The sequence below is a fragment of the Rousettus aegyptiacus genome, unplaced genomic scaffold (assembly GCF_014176215.1).
Source record: "Rousettus aegyptiacus isolate mRouAeg1 unplaced genomic scaffold, mRouAeg1.p scaffold_m13_p_15, whole genome shotgun sequence".
Lineage (NCBI taxonomy): Eukaryota > Metazoa > Chordata > Mammalia > Chiroptera > Pteropodidae > Rousettus > Rousettus aegyptiacus.
Window position 1 is genome coordinate 58,328,873 of NW_023416290.1, and position 24,507 is coordinate 58,353,379.

At 58.2% G+C, this 24,507-nt stretch overlaps 1 protein-coding gene across 1 annotated transcript in view; it reads right to left on the reverse strand.

Moving 5' to 3' along the window:
* The window catches only part of COL22A1 (collagen type XXII alpha 1 chain), a 156,673-nt gene extending 141,640 nt beyond the window's left edge, over nucleotides 1-15,033 (reverse strand). Inside the window, exons 1-2 of the mRNA XM_016164294.2 lie at nucleotides 14,701-15,033; nucleotides 1,245-1,408 (exon numbers count right to left, since the gene is read on the reverse strand). Of these exons, the coding sequence (XP_016019780.2) occupies nucleotides 1,245-1,362 (118 nt within the window). The 5' untranslated portion in view covers nucleotides 1,363-1,408; nucleotides 14,701-15,033. The remainder of the gene's footprint in view (nucleotides 1-1,244; nucleotides 1,409-14,700) is intronic.
* Between the last annotated feature and the right edge of the window lie 9,474 nt (nucleotides 15,034-24,507).

The following is a 24,507-nucleotide window of genomic DNA, read 5'->3' on the forward strand; positions in this document are numbered from 1 at the left end:
TGTGATGCCTGCGGGCCCTGCTCCTGGGGCCGTGGCCCTGGCTTCCGGCCTCGGCAGTGCCGCCGGCAAGGGCCACGGGATGCCCGGCAGGCGACCGCTTGCCTCCGAGCAGTCTTCTACTCCGGGCAATGAGGGCCGGAGGAGACGGCCGCCGGCCTTCCCGCTTCCGAACCGGCTGATCCTGTGTGTCGGCGACACACCTGGGGTCGGCTGGATGGACACCAGAACTGTCAGGTCTCGCACGGAACCCAGGATGTCCACAGCCATCGCCCTCTTCCCAGCTGGCCGGGCTTCGAGAGGCTCAGGCCAAGTAAAACACGTGAGGAAACTCCGGAACAATGATAGAGAAACGCAGAGCCCGGGATTTCTTTTGTTTTTGTTTTCTGCTTTCTTCGGAGGGTCAGGGAACACCCGCTCGGGCTCCGCCGCAGGACTTCCCCGGGGTCCCCGCCAGCCTCGCCTGCAGGGGACTTCCGGCCTCTCCTGACCGCGGCTCCTCGTCCGCAAAGTGGGCGTGGCACTTGCCGTGAGGGCAGGGCTGTACGCGGGGCTCTACGTGGGGCTGTACGTCCAGGGATGTACATCCCGTGGCGGATGCTGTCCCAGCCGCGCTGGGTGGCGATCCTGGCCTCCGCCGGCTCTCGCCCTGCTCCCGTCTCCGCGCCCACGGTGCCTTCTCCTGGAAGGCCCCCAGGCAGGTGCACGGAACCTCCCTGTCGTGTCTGGGATCCTGCCCGGGCCGCTCTTGTCCCCTAAACTCTGCCACGTTCTGCGTCTACCGCAGAGGCCACCCTATGTTTCCTCTTCTGGTGGGACCCGGAGTGTCCATTACCCCCCGGGATGACCCCAGAGCCTTCATAGGACAGGTCAACGCAATAGGGCCCCAACCCCTGCCCGTGGTCCCCAAACCTGACAGGCACTTGGTAGGAACAAGCTCGTGACTCACTATGTGATGACTCAGGCTGGGCGTTCCGACAGCTCGTTCTCTTCCGTCTCTCACACACACTGGCACACTCACACGTACTCGCTCTCGCGTAGCCTTACACACTGTTACACTTTCTCACACACATGCCGCTGCTGGACAACTGAGTTTTGCACGCGTCCACTGGAGGGCAGCTGGCACTTGCACGTGGTGGACGACCGCGCGCCCTCTCTCACGCACGGTCACTAGCACACGCCCAGACGCACGCCCGCACCTCACGCCCACACGCGCACGGATGTGCTGACCGCTGGGGCAGCCCCACCTGCCCTCTGGGCCTGACCGCCGCCGTGCCCACTCCACAGCAGCAGCACGCAGAGAAGGCAGGCCGCAGGGTTCCCTCGCAGGCCGGCCGTGGTGCTCTCGTGCTGGGGGACAGGCATCTCTTGGCCAGGAAAAGACGCTTAATAGATTTTACTGGAACATTTCCTGTGTGGAGAAAGACACGGTTTTTTAGAGAAGGCCCTCGAGCTGAGACATCCCAAGGAGCAACCTTCAGGCCACACGTAGGAGGGATCCACCCAGACCCAGCCTCCCGGCTCGTTTTCATCCCTCAGACCCTACACGTCTCACAGCCAACAGTATGACCCTCTAAGGAGGACGGCCCAGTGTTACCTCCCCCTCCACCGACCCCTTGTATCCCCCGTCTGTCCGTTAGCAAAGGTGTGCTTAGGACCTGCCCGGCCCCGTCGTTATGGACGACCCGAGACTGTGGTCGTTCTGGTCATGCTTCCCCCTTTCGGACACTTCATAGACTGTCTTATTCGTTTACGGTGTTGTAAAAGGACATCTCCGTACCTGTCTTTACCCATACTGAGTGATTTTCGTAGGGCAGGTTTGTGGGAGAATACTTAGGGCGTCGTGAGTTTTGAAAGCATCCTGATGTAAACCGTCGAACTGCTCTTAAGAAAGTCGTGTTAGTTTCCGCTGCCCCCGGCAGGGGCGAGTGTGCGCAGGTGGCCCTCTCCACCCACACCTGGCAGCATCGAGTCGCTCGTTCCTTCGGCCTTCGCCATCTCCATGGGAGAGACGCCGTTTCTGGCTTCCTCTGCGTTTCCGTCGTCCCTGAGGTTTATTAGCGTGTGTGTTTCCCCTTGTGTGTTTAATTGTCATGCGCATGTCCGTTTTAACAAGTATTTATCGTCATTAGTGCCGAGGTCCAGGAAAGGGACAACAGCGTGTGGATTTCACCACTGATTCGCTTAACAAATATGTACCAGAGGCCCTCACGTGCCAGGTGTTGAGGGCAGGTCGACAAATGACACCAAGTCGACCCTCGGGGGCATCACCGACACCTGGGAGACGAGAGCGGGGTGGGCGAGAGTGGGCGCAGAGGCCCTCCCGGCCAGCAGCAGCCGCGCCGAGCGTCGAAGGCATCCCCGAGTCCCCGGCTCCTCCCTCCAGCCTGAGAGCCGGCAGCGGCCTCTCGCGTCTTCCCCAGGTGGCCATCTCTCTGATTCTCACAGGTAAGGACCATCGTGATCACACTGAGCCCACCCAGATACCCCGGGATAAGCTCCGGAGTTTAAAGTGGGATGGTTAGCAACCCTCATTCCACTTAGGACCTCAATTCTCCCTTGCCATGTGACCTAACGTATTCACAGAGATTAAGTACGAACACCTTTCGTGTGTGTGATGACAAATATACAGATAAATGTTGCCATTTTAACCACCTTTAGTGTGCAGTTCAGTGGCATTAATTATATTCACACATTATGCAGCCATCATGACTCTATTTCCAGAACTTTTTCATCAGTCCAGACTGAAACTCTAAGCATTAAGCAGTAACAGAAGATATCTTTCCATTTATTTAGGTTGTCTTTCATTTCTTTCAGCAACGATTAGTAGTTTTCAGTGTATAGGTCTTGTGTCTCCTTGATTAAATTTTTCCGAAGTATTTTATGCTACTTTTTTGTTACTATCTTAAACAGAATTATTTTCTTAATTTCCCTCTTTGATTATTTGTTGTGAATGTTCAGAAACGCAACAGATTTTTGAATAATGACTTTGTATCCTGAAACCTCCCTGAATTTGCGTATTACTTATAATAGCTCTTCGTGGTTCTTTAGGGTTTTCTACATATAGGATTGTGTCATCTGCAAATAGAGATAATTTTACTTTTTCATTTCCAAGTTGGATGCCCCGACTTATTTTTCTTGCCTGATTGCTCCGGCCAGGCCTTCTTCTCTACAGTCTCTAGGTTGTGGTGTGTGATCCTTTTATACATTGCATTTGATTTGCTAATAGCGCATTGAGGATTTTTACATTTATGGTGATGAGAGACGTTGGTTTGTCCTTTGCTTTTTCTCAGAATGTCTTTGGTTTGGGGATTCAGGTAACGCTGGCTTCATAGAATGAATTAGAAAATGTTCCCTGTACTTCTGTGTTCCGGAAAAGATTATAAAGAAGAGAATGGTCTTCTCCCCAGGCATAAATAGAGCGGTCATAATAAAAGTCCAGAGGGCAGCCGGCCTGGTATGGAATCCTTACGGTCCTTAGCAGTATGAACGAGCATTTCATCGCCATAAAACGAGGGAGATCGCTATGCCGCCGGGTGGAGGGGGGAAGGCATGCGGTGAGGGTCGCACAGAGTAACTTCCGCAGGGCACGAAGCGCGGATCCTGGCACAGGGTCACATCTCCCAGGTACCCGGCGAGGGCGAGATTTTGGGCGGCCCGTTTTCCCGCCCCCTCCAGCCCGTCTCAGGCCGCAGCCCCTGCAAGTGCGGGCACCATGTTTTCATCGCGCTCCCCAGGCCCAGAGCTCTTTCCGGGGCACGGCTGTCCAGCTGGCATGACGTAGGCCACACCCTGTCCCTGGGAGGCGGAGCTGTGCCATTAGTGACCAGAAGTCCAGCAATTAATTTACTGAACTGAGTTCCTTCCACAAACCAGCTCATCACCATAGTAACCAGCATTCCCTATTCAGGGACCCAGAGGTGGGGGGGCAGGGGAAGAAAGACACTGAGCAGAAAGCAATTTAGAGGGAGAAAATGAGATCTGGCACACTGCGAGGGCGGCCCGGGCAGAGTGCGAGCTCGGGCCGCTGCCCGTCGTGGGAGGGGGCTGGGCGGAATGAGGCGCCTCTGAGGTGTCACTGGGGTGATGGGCGACGTCCGCGCAGGAATCTGGGTGACACATGAAAGCACGGAGTGCCGAGGTCCAGACCCCTGCGCCGGGTCCTTCCCCCACCGGCCCGGCCCTGAGCCTCTGGTACCTGGCTGCTGAGCTGTCTGGGATGCAAAATGCACTTGCCGGTCAGACAGGGGAAGAGGGAGCTGGGTGGCTTCTGCCTCGACAGGGCTGCCCGCGAAGCGCTAGAGGCCCGAGTCCTCGATTCAAAACTCAGCTCCGCGTGACCTGGAGCGAGTCCTCTTCGGTCACCAAATTCGTGCTGCGTGCTTTCTGTATGCCAGGCACTGTGTAAGGCATTGACTCCTCCCGGGCCAGTTAGCATAACGATGAAGCTTCTCAGCCAGAATCCCTGTGTTCAGATTCTAACTCTGCTTCTGACTAGCTGTGCGAACGAGGGAAGTCACTTAACCTCTCTGGACCTCAGCTCTGTCATCATGCCATGAGGATATCAACACCTAGCACAGGCCGTTGGGAAAATTAAATGAGTCGCTCTATGTCAGAAGCTGGGAACGATACCTAACTAGTGAGTGCTCGACGCTCAGTACTTTTGTCGTTTCCCAATCCTTGTTTCTTCCCCTACCAAATGGGAGCAGCACCCTGTTCTGCAGATCTGCGGGGCAGATGCGTGAGGCGGTGGGCACGACAGCCCTTAATAAAGTAAGACACCGACCACCCCTGCCACGGCGGATGTGGAGGGGAGACTCAGCCGGCGCCGACTGCGTAGGGGTCCTGGTAACGGCATTGCCGTCACCTCTGATTCGGCCATGCCTTAAACGCGCATCAAGCACTTACCAAGTGCCAGGCGCGCTTTAGGGGCCTGTGTCCGAGGAGCTGTCAGCCCAATGGTGCGGACGGACGAGCAAGCAGATACTTGCACTTTCACGTAGCCAGTGCTCTGACAGAGGGAAGGATAAGCACGTAACTCAGGCCCAAGAGGTCAGGGAAGGCTTCCTGGAGGAGGCGATGCCTGAGCCGAGCCTGGGAAGATGGGTGGGGAGCAGGCAGGAGGACAAGGGCCGTCTGCCTCCCTCCCAGGATCATCCATGGCACGGGCGAGAAGTGCGGTATTTTGGAGGCGGGGACAAAAGGAATGGGGAACGTTCGGGCCGGAGAGGAAGGCGTTTGTTTAAAAAGCCAGTCCAGAGAGCCGCGCCGTGACCCAGAGAAAGGGGTCGCACTTGGCCCTTGCAACCCAGTGGACGTTCTCCTCCTGGGACTGGCACCTGCTGCTGTGATTCAGGAAACCGTGTTGAGGAAATTGGAAGTTGCGGAGGGACCAACGAAGAGGGTCATGCGGTGTCCGAGAGTAGCTGCTGACGACCTCCCCTGGGACAGCAACAGGCCTGACACTGCAGCTGCAGATTCGGAACCGAGCGCCCGGCGCGTGGAGGAGAGAGGGAGGGAGGGAGGGGGGAGGCTCAAAGGAAGCCCGGAATTCCAGGGCGGGCATCCGGAAGCCAGTCCCTGAGGGAGATGGAGGTGATAAGCTCAGGCTGAACACACGGAGTGAGTTCGAGGCACCTGGAAGACAGCCAGGTGGAGAAGACAAAGGTAGACATTTGAGTCTAGAGCTCAGGAGAGAGTTGGGGCCGGAGAAAGTCCCGGAAAGTGCAGGGGGAGGAGGTGACAGAGCTCTCGGGACGCAGGCGAGCACAGAAAACAGCTCCGGCTGCCGGGGCTCTGGTCCCGCAAACGAGCAGGCACACCCATCGGAACACCCATCCAGGCCTGCGGTCTCCTCCACGCAAACATTCCAGGATCCAAATGGAATCAGTCTAAGCCCTACACTGCCCAAATGCAGGACTCGTCGGATGGAGAGAAATGGAAATAGAGTGGGAAATGTGTTTCCCTAACCTCCTCCTTTATGCTATGGAATTCAAAAGCATTTCCTATTGGTTATTCTTTTCCCGAAGAAGAGGCCAGATGTCAGTTATGGTTCCATCTCCGTTGCTAAAACTCGAGAATGAAATTCGAGGCACATCCGTCCATTCTGGAAACAATGCAGATGTCTTAAAGGGGCTCCCGAGGGACTTGAAAGGCACGTCTTCACCCTGATGCCACTGCCCACTTCTTTGCTGTCCTGCAGTCTGTGGGATTAACTAACTCAGTCAGCGCCTGAGGGGGTGGTGTTTTAATCATGGCACGTAGCGGATCCCTGCCTCCAGCTTACATTCTAGGGAGACGAGAGAAAAACTAAAGAAGGAAACAAATAAACAACAATATGGTTTCCAAGGGTAGTAATTGATTTGAACAAAATAGGGTCATGTGATAGAAGGTGACTTGCATAGGACAGTTTTTACATTCTGGAAAAGGAAAGCCTCCTCCGAGTTAGGGACATTTGAGCTGAGACCTGGCAAATGGGAAGGAGCCTGCCCGCCGTAGAGAGGGCTAGGGTGGGTGGAAGTAAGAGGCCTCCATCGTGGTTGATTCCTGCAGCCAGCAGTCTCGGGAGTGGCCTCGGCCCTCAGACTCGCCTCCTTCCTCGCCGTCTGCACATCCTCACTGGAACCAGGCGAGGCTTCTGATGCACAAACAGGACCTTTTGACCCGTGGGTGAGTCCCGCCGGGACCCTCACGGCCTTTGGATAGAGCTCAGAGCCTCCTTCTCATAGACCTTCATGGACCAGCTTGGACCCACCTCTCCAGCCTCACCTTTGTCACCTGGTGCAGGTCAGCTTGGCAACAGGAGAGGAGGATGGCCATGCAAGGGCAGGGGAGGGGCGGTCTGCACTCCCATGATTCCACAGGGCAAGGGTGAGCAAGTCGGCCATGAGGCAAGGGAATACCACAGGAGGAGGCTAGGCTTGGGCTGTTTGGTTGGCACCCAACCGACAGAACTGTTTGTACCGCAAGGAGACCTCGGCTGTAAGAAGCCATAAAAGAGGGGAAGCTACGTTTGGAGGGGCCAAAGGCCACTTGCCATGACATTGACGGGAACGAGACAAAGTCGTCACTTGAGCATCTTAACCAAGTGTTGCCAAAGGCCAGAGGCACCCAGAGCTCCTGCTCCACAAGGCAAACATCCACACCCTGTTCTATTTTTTTTTTGTTTTGTGTTTTTGCTTTAGGGACCAAAGTAAATATTTATGTGAAAGGAAAAATGGTGGTGATGACAAACTCCAAGTTTTAAAAAGCTGACAAATACCACGAACATCAAAAAATCTAATAAAATATTTTCCATTAACTGCCTGACTACTGCCGTATTTTCCCTATGTTTTTGGCTTTCTACTTTAAGATACCCTCTTCATGTGACAATATCGTAGTACACTTTCTCCATTGAGAATGAATAAACCACCCATTCATTTTGACGCAAGCCAGTGTGAGCTGGGGTTCTGCCATTGAAAACCGCGGAGCACGCCCAGCAGACAGGTCCGCCTCATCGCTGGGCTCCACGCTGCCTCTCCTGCATGGCATCTCTTTTGTTCCTCGAACCCCTTCCTTAATCTAAATCTAGTCTTCTCTTCCTCTCCTTTCATCTTTCATTGGCAACTCAGTTTAGAGGGGCTTTCTCAGAATTCCGCTGTTCAGCCTCCCCCTCCAAGGGCTGACTTCAGTATCCATCCAGAGACCCCTCCGCTGCTGCATCCTGCCGGGCCGATGGTGGGGGCACAGGCGGGAGGCACCCGGCCCATGGTGGGCGGGGGCGCAGGCCGGAGGGCGCCTCCCTTCAGCCAGCCTAGCAGCTCGGAGAGCGCTAACTGCTCTTTATTGTTGTATCTATTCACACATCTCAGAGCCCTCATAACCCCGTTCTTATGTCTTTCGCATTTTCGGTATTGATTTCTTCCCAATTCTTTTTTCTTTTCTTTTTTTCCCCTGCCAAATACACTGTCTCGATTCATTTCACAAGGGACCGTCTCAGATTACAGGGTCCTGAGGACACAGATATTTCTGTTTAACTTATTTTGAGCAGCGTCTGGTCTGATGAAGCAATGCATATAAATAGTGCTGCAGTACCCACACCGATTTCGGAGGTACTGTTCCAGCAGGATCCCCTTTTTCTGGAAAAGAGGAACAGGAAGCCACAAGCAGTGTTCTCCCTGCGAGATGCGAGACAGAATGAGGGTAGACGAGCCATGGACCATAGGGCCAGACGGGCTGTGGTCCGGTCCCTGTCTCCATCGTTCACTAGCTGTGTGATTTCAGCTAGCCTCTCTCTCTCTGAGCTTCAGTGGTCTTGTCTATGAAAAGGGGGATTAGCCCACCTCACCAGTTGATTGGAGGGATTAGTGTCCCTGGCCAAGGGCCGCATTGTCAGTCGATGGTGGCCATAACAAATTTGTAAAAAGCTCCCAGCGCTCAGTTAGAGAAGCTGTTGCTCCCAGCAGACCCTTTTCAGCACGCACTTCACACCGACAGAGCTTTCACACCACCTGTCACCCCGCTCGGCGACCGCCATCTGAGGGCACGCGCTCCACACGACATCCAGGAAACCTCCGGAAACCCAGAGTGGGACTCCCACGTCTGCCTCAGATGCCAAATGCCCTGTTCCGCACGCTCCGTGAGTCTGCGCAGGGCCGTGCCCACCGTCGGCACAGATGTCGTCAGAGGAGACGGGTCTGTCAATGTCATTTTCCGGGTGAAAGCCGCCTCTTTCGGGCCTTTCTTGACGGATCCCAACGGCCTTTTTCAGGTTCACGGTCACCCCCACCTCACGAACCTGATTCTCCAACCTCGGAGACTTCCTCTCTCGCTCCCACACCCCAGCGTCCTATTTTCCTAATGCTCTGACTTTGCTTCTGCTGTTACCTCCGAGACGACGTCTTTCACTTGCCGGGCAGGTTCCTACTCATCCTTCAAAACCCAGTCTGTGCACACTGCTTCCGTGAAGCCTCCCCTGATCTCCCAGGCGGGGAGGGTGTCGCTGTCTTATTTAGGCTCCCACGGGCTCCTGGTTTTTATCACTCCACAAGTGGGACTGAAATCGATCTCTTTATCGATCCTTCTTTTCCTCCAAACTCCTTAGACTTAGAGATTATTCTCTGGTCTCTTTCTCGTTGTCTGGAGTAGCGACAGGCACAGAGCACGGGCTCCAGGGATCAGTGTAACGGAGAGAAACGAATCCGTGGGTGAGCGTCTGAACCACATTTAACTCTAACCTAGATAGTAAGGGGGAGTCCGCTTTTACTTAAACTTTTTTTAAATCTCGACACGTCTACTTCCTGTGAACAGAGCAAGCACGTGGATTTAGCGTAGGAGTTACTCTGTTCGTCTCGTCACCAGGGGTGAAATTGCCTCAGTTCCCCCGCAGGACCCCGTCGGTCTGCAGGCTGAGCACGGAGGTCAGGGACGGACCTGCGATGCACGCTCTGCAGGGTGCGTCTTCCTCCCAGAGAACCGACCCACGAGTGTGCCCAGCGCGCTGGGACGGGCGGCTTCTGCGCGGTCACCACATGGGTGCTCCGGCTCATTTCCTAAGGGAGCCTGTGGCTTTGGCGTCACTGTGCTCAGACCCCAGGACTGAGGCCGAGGGGCAGGTCCTGGAACTTGTCCCCTCAAGGGGACGCTGTGGGAGGCCGCCCTGCTCAGTACCTCTGTGCTCTGCTGTGTCGGGCAAAGTCGGCTTTTGCAACACGGTCCGAGCATTTGCAGGTGGGAGAATTCAGCAGGAAGGACAGAAAAAAAGCCTGTCGAAAAGCTTTGTCTGAGCAAAGGACCACGGCAAGCCGACCCTCTTTCCGCCCGAAAAGCGCCCAGCCGGGCGCAGAGCTGCGAGGTCGCTCAGTTCCCTCTCGCTTCCTGTCCGTGCATTCGCTTTCTCATTCATCGCTTCTTTAATGTGCTCCTCGCCCGTCGTGCGTCTCCCTCCCTCTTGCACTCTCCCCCAACCCCCCATTGGCCTGCACAGATGCTCGGGCCACACTTCGCCCTCCTCCCCTCCCAGGCGGAGCGGCGCGGAATGAGGAAGAGCTGTCTCTAGGACCGTCTGCCACAGCGGGCCCGCGCGAAGAGGGGACGAAGACTTTAAAAATAGGGTGGGGAATTCTCCTCTTGCCCCCACAGCTCAGCTCGGGGGCGGGGGAGGGGGTCGTCGATATTGTTACTCATGCAACAATGTGCTTCTATTGCTTTCAAAATGTGAAACATTCTAAGGAGAAATACTTTAAATAGAAAAAGGTATTCCAAATGGTGTGTTTGACTTTTTGTGTGAACTGTGTATACTTGCGGCGGTCTGGGATTTTGGTTAAGGTCATGGGCTTCACACCGAGATGTGGGTTAGGATCCCAGTTCTACCACTTACGAGCGGTGGGACCCAAGGGCTGGAAGCCTCGGTTCGTCCCTCCGTGCAGAGGGTGAGATCAGCGTCGCCGGCTCGCGGGGGTACGCGATGCGCGTGAGGAGGTGCCGCATACCGCCCGGCGCCACCTGGCGCTCGATCTCACACGGGTCCAGAGGAGACGTTATTTTCGTTTTCACAGAGCTCAAAAGATGTCACAGGAAAAGGGATTCAATGTAATTTATTCCAAGTGCGTCCAGAAAGATGAATTAAGGACAAGTAGAAAGGGCAGAGACCTAGCTCTCGTTTCAGTGAAAAGGAGGACTTCTTAGCCACGCAGTCAGCGGTGCACCACAGTGCTCTGCGAGGTGGCGGCTGCTCTGTCACAGCAGGTGGGCCAGGAGAAGGTGGACAGGCGCCTGGGAGAGATGTGATTTAGTCGTCAGTGAGAAGCCTGGACTGGACGGCTGAGATGGACATCCCGCAGCCTGCAGAGGACAGAGCTCTAAAAGGGAGGACGATTCGGCACAACCCTACATGGTCGCTCTGAGTCTGTAAGCACAGAGAAGTTTGCAATTCTGTTTTGTTTCTAAGTGAGATTTTGTTTGATTTCCTGTCGAGGTTGGTTTGCTTTCTTTTGTCTTATGGAACCAGGATTGTCCTGTCCCCCAGCAACTTGGCCTCCTGACAGGCAAAGCGAGCTCCAACTGGCCTTGATCTGCCAGTGTTTGCTTAAAGGAAAGCTTCTCCTTAGAGATAGTTTCAACCAAAAAGTGGTGTACATACCTATTTTTTTCAAACAGTATTATGAACCAAACTTAAAAAAAATTAAAATGATGCTCTCGTCTCTCTCAGAACATAGCCAGAGTTAGCTAGAAGGAGTGAGCTTCCAGGAAGTGGGGGTGTACAAGCCAAGGAGATGGACAGAAGGAGGGGACTGAGCCGTCAGATGGGCTCTGTCACAGTCGGCTGCTGACATCTTCACGGCCACGCTGGACTGGCAGGTCCGCCCGCCACACACTCCCTGGGTGTCTGCCAAGACTGTTTTTGTGCCGTGATGTTCCTGGCTTTCAGCCTCTCGTGAATGCTTTGTCCTCCTACCCCTGAGAACCATCAAAACGCCCATGCCCTTTGACCCAGAAATCCTGTTCCTTGGGAATAATCTAAGGGACCCCATTGCAGTGGCAGAGGTCACGTGCACAAAGATGCTCAGTGCAGTAGCAGGTGGGGGCGGTTAGCATGTGTCTTGTCTGCCGGAAGGAATTTTAAGAAGCCATGCAAAACGGTACTCACTAAAACCACCAAGAAAATGATCAGTTTGGGTACATAATAAAGCTGGGGAATGATCGTGTCGTATCATTCACTCGTTTGACTTTGCATTCATGTTCTCATTTACTCATTCAACAAACCCTGTGCTGGCCCCAGGCAAAGTGCAAAGAAGGAGCTGTCAGCCCGGCCACCTGGCTTTGGACGGGTGGTCTCGGACACCAACCCCACCCCCCAGTACACACAACACACGCACGCAATGCCACGTCCGGGGTGGGAAGATCCAAGAGTCAACCCCCCTGTGTCCTGGTAACGACTGAGACCTGGGTCCGAGGCCACCTGTCTCTGAATGCATGCGGGCCAACCACTCGCGTTAGCCTGGACTGTTTTCTCATCACGACACAGGAGCTGGCACTTTCCCCATCTCGCCGGGTCTCGCTCTTGCTCGATTTTCTAGTTATGTTCGTTGGACCATTTGGCATGCGTCCAGTTCTTGAGTAGGGGATTGCCCGGAATGTCCTCGGGAACTTTCCCACCCTGGACGATGTGGCCCTTTCTGATTTTCTGCTGCTCCCTGCTGGGCCTGCAGCAATCGTGAGGTCCTCCTTCCAGGGGAAGCTTGCCCAACGTGAGGCGGAAGGCCTTCGTTGGCATGAAAACGGGCTTTCGTCTCTCAGGTGTGGCTTCGGGTCCCCCCTTCCTTGTCGTCTGTGTGCCTGTCCTCAGCACATAGCCAGTCAAACTCACTGATCTCCCCTTACTGTTCGTAAAACCAAGATATGAATGACACACACACAGTCCACGCTCCCGGCCTTTAGTGACCACACAGCCTGCGCCGGCCTCCATCAGCAGCAGCGGCAGCACGGGAGGAGGAGGCGGGGGCCGGAGAGGACGGGCCGACTGCTTGGGCCGCAGAGGGAGCCCTTGCGAAGTGCGGGCTGGCAGGCCGAGACCTGCCGTGTTCGCCGGGTCTGAGCGGCCGGATTCGGGCCAGCCTGCCATGGGCCCTGAGAAAGGGCCATCCTGCCTCTGGCACTGTGTCCCCCGGATGGGACCGGAATCCAGCGCCCGGTGCGGTTCCTCCCGCTCCTCCTGCTTCCGCCCCCTGGGGACCGAGAGAACAGGCCTGCGGCAGCCCTCCGGGCCACGAGGCCACACCGCAGGCCCTTTCCCGTGGTGGCCGTTCCCTCTCCACGTGGGCCACGGCTCGTGTTCCCAGACACCCTGGGGTGCCCGCCGCCTGCAGCCCCCTCACGGTGCAGTCGGAGGGAGGGACAGCCCAGCCCGTCCGGTCCAGAGCGGCCAACGCCCTTGCCTGGGAGACCCCGCCGGTCATGCGGACGGCCCCGGGTGACCGCGGGGCACCCCGCTGGCCAAAGCGGGCAGCTACTCCGCCGGCCTGGCAGGGAATCGAGCCAAAAGTCGTCGCGTCTTCTCATTTTTTCCCGAGAAGCTGGAGACTGAGATTTGTGCAGGACCCGCCTGCGCGATTGGTGTTTTCAAGGCGCCGCAGCACACGTAAAACCACCTGTGAAGCGTCACAGCGCCCGTGGGCCGGGTCGGCCTGTGCGCCGCAGACTTAGCCGTTTTGTGAGACTCTGATGAAACTTCAAAGAAGCCCCAGAAAAACCAGTTACAAATTCCTGCTCCACACATTTTGAAGGGCTCCTGGATCCGCACTCTAGGAAACCTGCGTCTACCCGGCCGCTTGCCTAATGTGAGCGGCTCGACAGTAAGTGACCGTTGCCCACGGTCACGCAGAAGGTCCCTGAGCAGCAGAGCAGCAAGGACATTGGGATGGGGTGGGGGTGCTCCTCCCACAGGCACACTGCCCCCCCCAGGCCTGCGGAGCCGCCGACGCCGCCCCCCACCCCAGGCCTGCAGAGCAGGAGCGAGCACTGCGGTGCACGCCGGCCACTTGCCGGGCACCCCGGGGTTACTACCGCACGCGGCCCCTTCTGTCACCTCCACTGCAGCCGGGGCCCCCTGGGCACAGCCCCCTAGCTCAGGGCACCCAGGCAAAGTGACCGGTACAACTGGGAGGCGAGGCCAGCAGCAGGTCTCGCCCTCCACCTGCTCCAGCAGCTCCGGCCCCGCTCGGCAGGCTGCGGACGCGCGGCAGCCCTGCGGTCAGACCTCCCCACTGAGCTACACCGGAGGGTCCCGCGATGCGGCCTGAAGCCAGGCGGTTCTCTCGGGCAGAAGTGGCTCTGGACGGTTCTGCCAGGCATGTCGGATGGTTTGGGGGCTGGACAGATCCGTGTGGGGGTCGGAGGTGCTGGCATGAGGCTCTGGGCGATGCCAGTAAGGGAACGAAGTTTCAGGGGTGGGGGCCGAGGGCACCCAGCACAGACGGAGCTCCAGGACAGCCGGGGGGCAGCCTCCTTCAGGGGGTGACCGGTGAGCGTGTCCGTCACCCCTGTCTTGCCTCGGGTGGGGCGAGGCGGGGGCACCTTCGCCAGCCCCAGGACTAAGTGTCATCACTTCAGAACCGGGACGCGAGCTCTGGTCTGCTCTCGAACAGGCCACGTGGAAGGAAGGACGGAGGGAAGGACGGAGGTCCCTGCGCGAGGGGAGGGGAGAGCTGGGAGGGCACTGCGTGCAGGCGGGGGGCGGTGCGAGTTCACTGAACTTAGCCGCAGAGGGCCGGCCGGCTGCGCGAGGCAGCGACCGCACAGCTGAGAGAGGCTGCTCGTCCCTGTCTGCGGATTTTGCTTGTTTTTTGCGTTTTTGTTTTTCCACATCTTTCTGGCTCTTACTCCAAATTTGTTACCGGAAAGTTGGAAGAGCCCAGGATGTCTCTACCACGTTCGAGCCGGAAACAAGCCCCACACCCCGCAGCCCCGAAGTCAGGGCCCTGCCTCCCGGGAGGGAGGGAGGCGGCTCTTGCAGCCCGCGCCCTGTCCCCCCCTCCCCCGGAGCTTAGGCATGGCGCAGACCCCTTGGCTCAGGGCTGGTCACTCCCCGGAGAGCGCCAGGTGTCCTGCGCACAGGGAAGTACCTGAGTCTGCAGAGGGCACTCCCCGCTCCCCACAGGTGCCGTGAGGTGGAGCCGGCAGCCTGAGCCCTCCCACACACAGCCTGCAGAGGAGAACGGGCCTCACCTGGCGGGGAGATGCCAGCTGGGGTTCCGTCCCGCGCTGGGTCCACTGGAAGCAGTCAGTCCCGGAGAAGATGCCAGCCGCAGACAGCCCCCTCCCGGGGGTGCCCTGCCAGCAACCCCACCTCCAACTCCAGCAAACTCAGGCTCTAGCCAACACTTGTGAGTAGTCGGTGGGCTCCCCCAAGCCAGGGGTCCCGAGACAGAGATACGTTTAAAGCAAATAACTAAGTACAGTAAAAAGATAAGGCTTGGAACTTAGAAAATAAAATACTTCCTGGGGAGAAATGCAGCAGCGGGCAGCCGGCCCAGCCTCTGCCAGAACAAAGCTGCTCAGTCCCCCCCAGGGCCAAAGTGGCCAGAGCCTGGGGATCCAGAGCCCAGAGTGTGGAGGGAGGAGCCAGGCGGTGGGCAGGCCAGGGGGAGGGTCAGGGGGGCCGGCCAGCGAGAGGAGCGGAGCGGAGGGAGAGGGAGGGGCAGGTGGGGAGCGCAGAGGGAGACAGATCTGTCCCCTCAGGGTGGGAGGGTCTGGAAGGATGGGAGGAGGCCGAGCAGCAGCGGGAGGGCCGGACCCCAAAATAAGAGGGGGCAGGGGCTCGGGGAGGGCAGGGACGGCGTCTGGCTCCGGGCAGCAGAGACGCATCCCTAGGAAGCCCGACAAGGGCTGACAACTCTGCCCAATTATAGACTTCCCCGGGTATTTCGGTCCCTGTTGCAGCCGGGTCTGAAATAGCCCCCCACTAGACAGCAGCTGCAGGCCAGCGTAGAGGGCAGGGGCCGAGGGGGCGGCTCTGCTCTCTGTCTCACGCCCACCCGGAGCCCCACTTCTGTCCCATCTCCCGATCCTCTCGCTGCACCTGGGGGAGGGGTGGGCGATGTGCTCATTTTCAGATGGGAACTGTGAAGGCTCAGAGCGAGCCCTTGTCGCCTGCTGGGGTCCCCAGCAGAGCAGGGCTGGGGGCCCAGGTAGGTCTGATGAGAACACTTTCTTTCCGAGGGTGCCCAGCCCCCGACAAAACGGGAACCCAGGGGGCCTCCACTTTTCCTTCTCGACCTAAGAGTGGCCCAGACAGGGGTGTTTTAAACTAGCTGAAAACGTGGCTTGATTCGTGTGGCCTCCCTCTTCCTCACTCGCCTCCCTGTTGAGGCTTCGAAACGCGGGTGCATCTTTACATGGCTGCCTGCTGGGCCGCCAGGATTCCGTAAACAGGCAGCATGGGGCTCCTCCGTGACCGGTGGACTCCTTAGCAGCTGGCCCGTTTCCTCCTCTCCTGCCTGTGGCGGTTCGGCGCGCGCATGGTCACTGAGCGCCCATTCGGTGCCAGGCAGTGCTGGGTGCCAGCTGCGTAGAGCAGAGGGAGGTGCTGGTGAGGGCAGGCCCTGGCGTGGGGTGCCGAGGGGCTGAGATGGGTGCCCCGGTAGGGCGGGAGGCAGAGAGGCGAGTGGTCACACCTGCGCGAGGGCTCCGGGACAGCCGGGCGCAGGGCCGGAGTGGCAGGCCGGAGCGGGGCTGCCCCGAGCATCCTGGTGGCGGACGCAGAGCGAGAACAGGGAGGTGGCCATCACAGCGGATGACTGAGAAGCAAGTGTGGCCACGGCAGGAGACGTGGGGGAGGCCGGGAGAGAGCGTGCCAGGCGGGCGAGCAGCAAGTGCAGACGCCCGCTCTGCGACAACGAGCTCGGCGCGTCTGAGGGGCGGCCCCCGTGGGCTCCCCAGAACAGCCCGTCAGGCCTGATGACCCTTGAGATCTAATGTGGACGGTCTGGCTCCTGAGGACAAGGGCGGACCTCCCCCCCACCCCGCCCCAGCACTGGGGACCCTTCGGGAGGCTCTGTCGCCCAGCATCGCAGGCGGAACGTGGGCAAAAGCCCCCGGGGGAGAGCGTGGAGCACCCGTGTGACCGGGGCCTCCTGCAGCCCCCCCCCCCCCCCCGGCTCACCTGCGAGCACCTGGCAGGAGAGGCCGCGCGCGTGTGGCGGGCCCTGGGCACCGTCTCCCGCCTCTCCCCTCCCCCCATGCTCTTCAGAGCCGAATCTCGGCACGAAAACGGACCCTCGGCTTCAAACACATCAGGCTCTGCCTCAGAGACCTCCGAGGCTCGCTTTGTTCTTCCACCTCCGCCCTGAGAGGCCACGGGCTGGAGGCCGCGAGCGGAGGGTTCTGGAAAGGAGATTGCGAGAAGTGCTCTGTCTCGCTTCCTTCCCCTCTGGGCTGCTTCTCTGCCAGGATGACAAATCGCTCAGGTTTCTGAGATGCATTAAACAGACAGAAAACATGCGTGCGTATCATCACAGACACCGACACGTGTGGGCTCGCGTTCAGCAGAGAGGTGGCGAGTGCCCCCGTGCGACTTCGTTCCTTCCTGTTTCTGTCAGGCTGTCGCTGTGAGAGCTGATGTCGTTTCCGGTCACAGTCCCCCTCCGCGTGGAGTGAAGCCCGTCTGCTCCGCCTGCCCAGGGGTCAGGGCCGCGGTCAGGCCTGGCAGGGCCGCCCTTCCTCCCGACGGCTCCGAGCTTGCATTGGTGGCGGGCCGACAACGTCCATTCCTGGGGTCCCTGTTTTCTCAATCCCCGGGAGCTCCGAGGAGGCCGTCGGCCCGCGGAGGCCACCCCCTCCGTCAGCGGCTCACAGGGTGGCCGTCTGCTGCTGGCTCGTCCGGGTGGGCTGGGGGACGCCTCTGTCCGTTCTCTGCCTCCTGCGGCCACAGCCGGAGGAAGTGCCCTGATTTCTCGGGCTCGCGTGGTTACACTAGGCTCGCTCTGTCAGGGTCAGAGGGGCCACGTAACAACCCGGTCGCAGGAGTGGTGTCTCATCACATCTAACGTTCTGGGGGTCCGGGCGGGATGGTATCCAGAGGGTCACAATTCTGACCCAACGTGTTCTTATTTCAAAATTCCGCGCTTAGTGAAATGTGTAATTCTCTTTTTCGCTCTTGAAAACCTTGTTTATTTCCCGCATTTCTGTTTGACCTTGACCTCTGTGAGGGCGGCAAGTACCGTCTGTCCGGTCACTGCTGTGCCCGAGTCTAGTACAGAGCGTGGCATGGAGCAGGGAGCAGGCATCACGGCCTTTGTGAAACGTATGACTGGACGAGGAAAAGAATGAACGAATGATGGGGAGACAGCCCCCCTCTACGTGACCCGTACGGGGCCACCCGTGGGGTTTACATCGGAGAGGACTGACATGTCAAGGTGCACAAGCCTAAGTGGCTAAACACCGTGATGGGACCAGGTTGATGGGGTCGGAAGGCCGGGCGGGGTGCCATTTGGAACGGGCGGTCCACTCCTCCCGCAGGAGACCTGTGGCCTCCCGTCTCGCCGAGAATCAAGCCTCAAGCCCAGGGCGCCGCGGCCCTTTGCCCCGCCTGCCGACCTCCCTGAGGAGCGCCGGCCCCGGCGGCCCCCTGCCCGTCCTCACACCCGGAGCTCCACTCCCGGACTTTCCAGCGGCCGCCCCTCCTCGGACGCGTGTCCTCGTCCGTGGGGGGCTCAGAGGCCCCCTCCTCGGCCAGGCGTTAGTCACGATCCCCACGACGCGGCGACAACTCGAGCGTCCACGGACGGGTGACAGACTGAGGCAGTGTGAAGGTCCCCACGTCGTCCGTGCCGTCCGGCCTCGCAGCACGCGGCGGCACGCTGGACCTCGAGGGCGCCGTGCTCGGCGGCGTCGGCCAGGGGCCAGAGGACACTCTGTGCGGCAGGCGAGCTCGGACGCAGACGCAGGACGGCAGGTTTCGGTGGGGGGAGAGCAAACGAGGTGCTTCCGACCTGGGAGGAAGACGCTGCTAGGAGAAGCCTTTCTCGGGGGGCCGGCGGCACGCCCCAAACGCAGGCCTGGCAGAGTGCGCCCCAGGCCCGCTGCCCTCCCGGCCGCCCGCCCACCCGCCCGTCTGCGGCCCGGCCCGGCCCGGCCCAGCCTTCTGCACCCGCAGCCCGGCCCCCCGCAAGCACCTTTCATTTCCACTGATCCCAGATGCGGTGAACAGAGTGACCTTGGAAATGACCCCCAGATTCAGAGCCAGTAGCACGAGGCCAGAGCTGAGGGGAGGAGCCGTGGGAAAGTCGGGGCCCAGAGGGCGGGCACCCCCTTCCATGCCAGACGTGCCCCTTTTCTCTATGCTTGAAAGTGCCCTTCCTTCTCCGGGAACAACACGGTGAATAAGGCCGAGATTCCAGGGCTGGGATTCGGGCCGGCGGGACATTCATGCTTTGTGTTGGCCATAATGAGGGGTGTTTGGTGGGCCACGGGCCTCATAGCACGGGCGTTCACATGGCCAAAGACACTTTGTTGGGGAGGGCAGGGGTTTCTGGGACTTTCTCAGAACACAGTTAGACTGACGGCCTCTGCCCTCTGCCCTCAGAACTGGCCCTTAGAGAGTGCTGGCCTGGCTGGGGCCCTGCGCCCGTGGCCGCCCCTGAGCAGAGCCCCTGGCAGCCTCGCGAGGTCTGCGGCCTGAGGCGGGGCCCACGGGGGCCAGAGCAGGCCGCCTGATCGGCTTCTCTGACCTCACGCCGACTCAGGGCCCTGGCCTCTGTTTCCACCTCTGCGAGACGAGACGGCTCACATGAAATCCCCCACATTCCTTTTCTTCTCTAAAACATTCTGTTTAGAACTGGCTCGGTGACATTCAGGGTCTGGTCCAAAACGAAAATGCAAGGTGCCTGTGTTCAGAAAGCGGAGGAAAGCGCCGGCAAAGACGGCGACGTCGTTTTTCCCTTTTTCCCACAGTCTCTCCCCAGTTATCCTCTTGTTTTTATTTGCTATTTAACGTCATTCCAAGTAAAGGAAAATTGAAATCCAAATGTTACGTTGCCAGCAGGAATTTTAGCAGCCGGCTTTGTATCGCGCGACGTCAGGTTTCAATGCAGACGTGAGCGCTTGTAACTCGCACGCAGAATTCCCGGAATTACGGGGCGCGTGTTTCGGGGCGCGTTACGTGCGTGCGTATTTTGAAGTTGCACCGGAGTCACTCGGCCGGTTTCATTTCGCACGTCCGCGTTGGCAGCTTCGCCACCTCTTCCTTCTGCTCACCGCCGGGCGAGGGAGGGCCGGGGGGACAAGGAGCCGTAGGTGTGTCGCACCCGTCCTCTGCCCGCTGCCGCGTTGCTTCGGCACACGCGACGGCTCAGGGAAGCAGCGGGGCCGAGAACGGGCAGGACGGAATTCCCTGGCCGGAGGTCTTTTCAGAATGCCGGCGCCTTCCCTTCGTGTCCGAAGCACATCAACGTCTCCTCTAACCCAGTCCGGACGGGGCGCGCTGCCCCGCGGCCCCTCGAGTCTCGTTGAGCACTGATGTGACGTGCAGAAGGGACAGCCGGGGGGCATTGGGGGGGACATCGTGCCTGCTCTCTGCTTTCGCTCCCCCGTTCCATTGCTCCCCCAGACGTCACGACACTCGAGTGCAGCATGAAATTGCCAGGAATTTCAAGACGGCGACAGCAGAGTCAAAGCAAGTGTGAGGCCGTACTAGTCGGGGTTCTCCGGAGAGCCAGCGAGGCCGTGTGTCTGTCGCGGAGCTGGCTTGCCGATCATGCAGGCCGAGGAGCCTCAGGGTCTGGCACGTGAAGCTGGAGGCCGGCCTGTGCAAAGTCAGGCGCCTGGTTCGACGTGATGCATCCCGAGCCTCTAGTCACGTTACTTCTCGAGCGACAGGGCAGCTTCTAGACGTGGCGAGTGAGCTGCCCAGCGAAAGCCGGATGAGCGCCGAGAAGGGAGGCAGAGGAGTGACTCGCGCATCAGGCTGGTCCTCCTTACGGGCCCTCTGCTGGTCACCCAGGGACTGGGACCCCATTCTGTCCTCCCCCCACGCCCCCAGAGTGGAGCCCTTCCCGTGAACTCCCACTAGAACCCAGGCCGGCGCAGAAGGGAAGGACAGGCTGGGGGCAGCAGGAGAGGCGTCTGGGGGAGGCAGCCGCAATCAGCGTGGGCCGCACAGCAGGGCGCCCCAGCTGCTTGTGCCAGGGCTGATTCCCAGCAGAAGTGGGCCCCCTGCTGGGCTGCGGGGGTAATGACCCCAGGGCGAAGGTCAGACGCCTCCGAGGTCTGAAACACCAAAGCACAGCCTTACCAGGACTGGTGGCCAAGTCACGGGGGGCGGGGGGGGGGGGGGGGGGGGGGGGGGGGGGGGGGGGGGGGGGAAGGCATGGAGTGGGGGGGAGTCGATTTGCTCCGCGTGGGGACCCACACACACTCCCACCCGAAGGCCTTCGAGGGGCTCTTCGCAGAAAGCCGCCCTCCACCCCTGTGCGGCCCGTCTCCTGCCTGCGGCTCACGTGGATGGCTCACTGTCCCCCGCTCTGGGCTCCGAGTTCAGATGCCGACGCCTGAGTCGTGCACGGGCTCAGGACTCTCGCCGGGCGCAGGCCTGGGGACGGCCCGCGGCCGGCTCGCCGACTTGCGCGGGGCTGCGGAGCGTGCTGTTCCCGGTGCTGGACACGGTGTTTTAGAAAGTCGGGGCGAGCAGTGAGCGACGGCCTCAGGGGTGCACGGCGGATTTCTTTCTGAGCATTCCCACTGCACCCTGGTTCCCTCATGCCTGTCCCTGTCCCCTTCGGGGACAGTTTCGGCTCATGATCCCTGATGTGGGGGCGCTCCCCACCGTAACCAGCACCCCAGCCCCCGCTGATCGGCCCGAAACTGTTCTAATAACGAAGTCTTAATATTTTAAACTGTATTGCAGATTCGAGTGTTGCTGAGAGAGAGAGAGTAGGTCTTAAAAGTCTTCACAAGAAAAATAATTTATAACTATGCGTGGGGATTAATGTTAACCAGACTTACTGTCGTGATCATTTTTGCTATATATACAAATATAGAATCACGTTATATACCTGTAACTAATACGTTATAAATCAACTTTACTTCAATTTTAAAAAAAGAAGTACTAAACCAAGTTCTTCAGCTTGAAGAAAAAGGGTGCCTGAAGGAAGCTTAGACCAATTAGTGCAATAAGGAAAATGAGGAAAAGCAAATATATGGATATATATAAAGTATCTTTTTTTTATTATCGATGTATGCGTTTATGTGCGCAGACATGCACACACAGTATATGTATACAAAATCTTTTTTATTATTATCGATGTATGTAAGTGACAGGTATTATAAATGGAATATTTTTATAAAGCTCTTGCATTATTCTAAAAGTTATTTGAGGGTAGACTGTCTCGTGTCCTAGATATACCTTTGTGTATTTTATCTCTAGAGCAACCACTTCAAAATAACACAAAGTAATAGGGAAAAAAGGCACTATGAAGGAAACTGGATTTTTTAAAATAGAAGGGTCTGTCTTCAAAGTTCATTATTTAAAATGAAGGGGAAAATCAAAACTTCCTCCGGGATCGTTTTACCTTTTATCCAAGATTCTTATTAAGTCTTGATCCCCGGCTCTGACAGCTTTTTAATGAACATTTGATAAAATGCTTTTTAACAATCTTTTTGGTGTCGGCTTTTTGAAAGCCATGTTTTATTTATACACAGTAACACTCACTCTTCGGGGTGTTCAGTTCCTTTAAACGAATGCACATGAACATCAAAAAAATCGACCCTTTTTTATCGAGATATAATCCATAGACCGTAAATTTCGTCCTTTTCGAGTATATTAAGTCAACGTTGTTACATATGAACAGAGCTGAACAGCATCACCTCTATCTAGTTCCAGACATTTTCACCACCCCAGAAAGAGACGCCGTGCCCACTCGCAGTAACCCCCGCGGGTCCCTTGGTCCAGCCCCCAGCAATGGCTGGTGCCCCTTCCGTCTTAGATCCGCCGACTCTGGCCGTTTCTTACGAGCGGCCTGGCCCGGCCAGCCGCCCTCTGCGTCTGGTTTCTTTTACGTACTATTTCCAGGGTTCATAGCGTTGCATCTGATTTAGGGATGGAATTCACCATAATGACCAGAGTAAGTAGATGCTACTGTGCCCACCTTGGAAATGGGAGCCCTAGGGCATGAGCTGGTTCGCTCGAGGTCACCATGAGAGGTGCGGCGGCCTCTCCCATCCCCGGCCTGGGCTCCGCCCGGGCCGACGCTGCTCCGCGGCTGCGCCTCGGCCCCTCCCGCCCCCTCGCCCTCCACGTGCCCGATCTCCGCTCTTCCCCCGGACTTCCTGGAGGTCATTTGCAGTAACGTAGATGCAGACGCGGGTTCCGGCCCAGCTGACAGGTTGGGCAGTGCGCAGACACCGAGGGCCCCGCCCTCGGCTTGCCCGCCTGTGAGGTGCGTGTCTCGTGGGGTCACTGCGCTGAACGAAGCGCCGTGTGTCGGGTGCTTCGTGCGGCGACCACGGACGGTTCGCAGCCCACAGGTATCGGGGGCGCCGTCGTCTGTAAAGGGGGCCGAGCAGAACTCAGCTCACAGCTGTGGCTGGGGAGAAGCGGGAGGCAGTCGTGCCCGCAGGGCTGGCCGTGCGCTGGCTGCTCTGATGCTGTCCTCGCCGTCATTACTTTCCTCCGAAGCTCTAGCTGTGAGTCTGCCTCCCCTCCCCGCCCCCGCACCCCCAAAGACACCCGAGCCATCTTCAGACCATTGCATAAATCCAGTGTCATTGGCAAGGTTGACACTCTTCCGGCGAAGTTTCGAAGTAAGTTCCAGAGAGTGGCTGAGGTCCGGTCCGGTGGGGGTTCGGGGCCAGCACCCCTGCCTGCTCCCTGCAGCTCCCGCGGCTGCCTGGCCGCCTGGCTTCCGGCCCGCCGAACTGCACGCGGCTCTCAGAGCAAGGGCTGGGGGCGTAGTGCGGCACAGGGACCGTCCCCCGCTGTCGCCTGCGCTGAGATGGTGCAGTGTTCAGACTCTGTTCTCGTCTTTCCCAGCGCAAAGCTCACGGGTGCCAGGCACTGCCTGGGGTGCCCTGGGCAGGCTGCCAGGGACACAGTGCCGCATCAGCGGCATGCGGGGCTGAGCCCGTGCCCTCCGGGTGGCCTTCCTGCCCGCTAACGCCAGCCAGCAGCCGTGAGTTTCGCGTTTCGTTTTCCTGTGAACGGCGCCCCCCGCCCCCTGCCCCAAACGCACACTGATCCAAGGCTCCTTTATGTGCGCAGACAGCGGGGCCCTTTCCCAGCTCCACTTAGAACATCGTCACCATTCACTATAGTCATCTGCTCGATTTTTCTGCCTTCGCCGGCCCAGAGGTCAGACGATGACGCGCCGTCAACTCTCTGTGACAGCTGGCGTGGCTGGTGACCAGAGGTGGCGTTCCAGCAGGGAGCAACACCAGGGGACGAGCCAAAGAAGGGGTATTTGGTCAAGGCCTGCGTAGAGCTCAGCCCCTTTGGGGGCTAGAGGGTTCAGAGGGGAAGTGAGGGACAGGCCAACGCACGCCTGAGGCGCCAGGTCAGCCGGCGACACAAGCTCCCCTTTGCCATAGGAAGAGGGAAGGAAGGGGAAGTTCATTGCCTTCGTGGAACCGTGTCCCGAAATTGTCGTTTCTGAATGAACAGGATGGCGGAAGGTGCCGTGGAGGCATGGTGCCCGGACTCCAGGGTTTATGAGCCAATGGGGGGGCGAGTGGGTAGGTGGATGGATTAGAGGGAGGGCACGAGACTTGACGAATAAATGACAAGAAAGCTGAGCGGATGTAAGAATTAATGATGACTGGACGGAGTGATACGCAAATGGATAAATAATGCATACGCGAATCATGACTCGGTGAGTGAGTAATGGCTAAGCGTAGGAATGAATGGTGCATGCGAATAGTTGGATAGTATTAGAATGAATAATAAATTAATAGCTATAAATTAAAAGCGACTATGTGCAGGAGTAAATGACTGTGCGATGGCAATGATTAGCACTGTTTATATGAATGGACGGGTCCAATGCC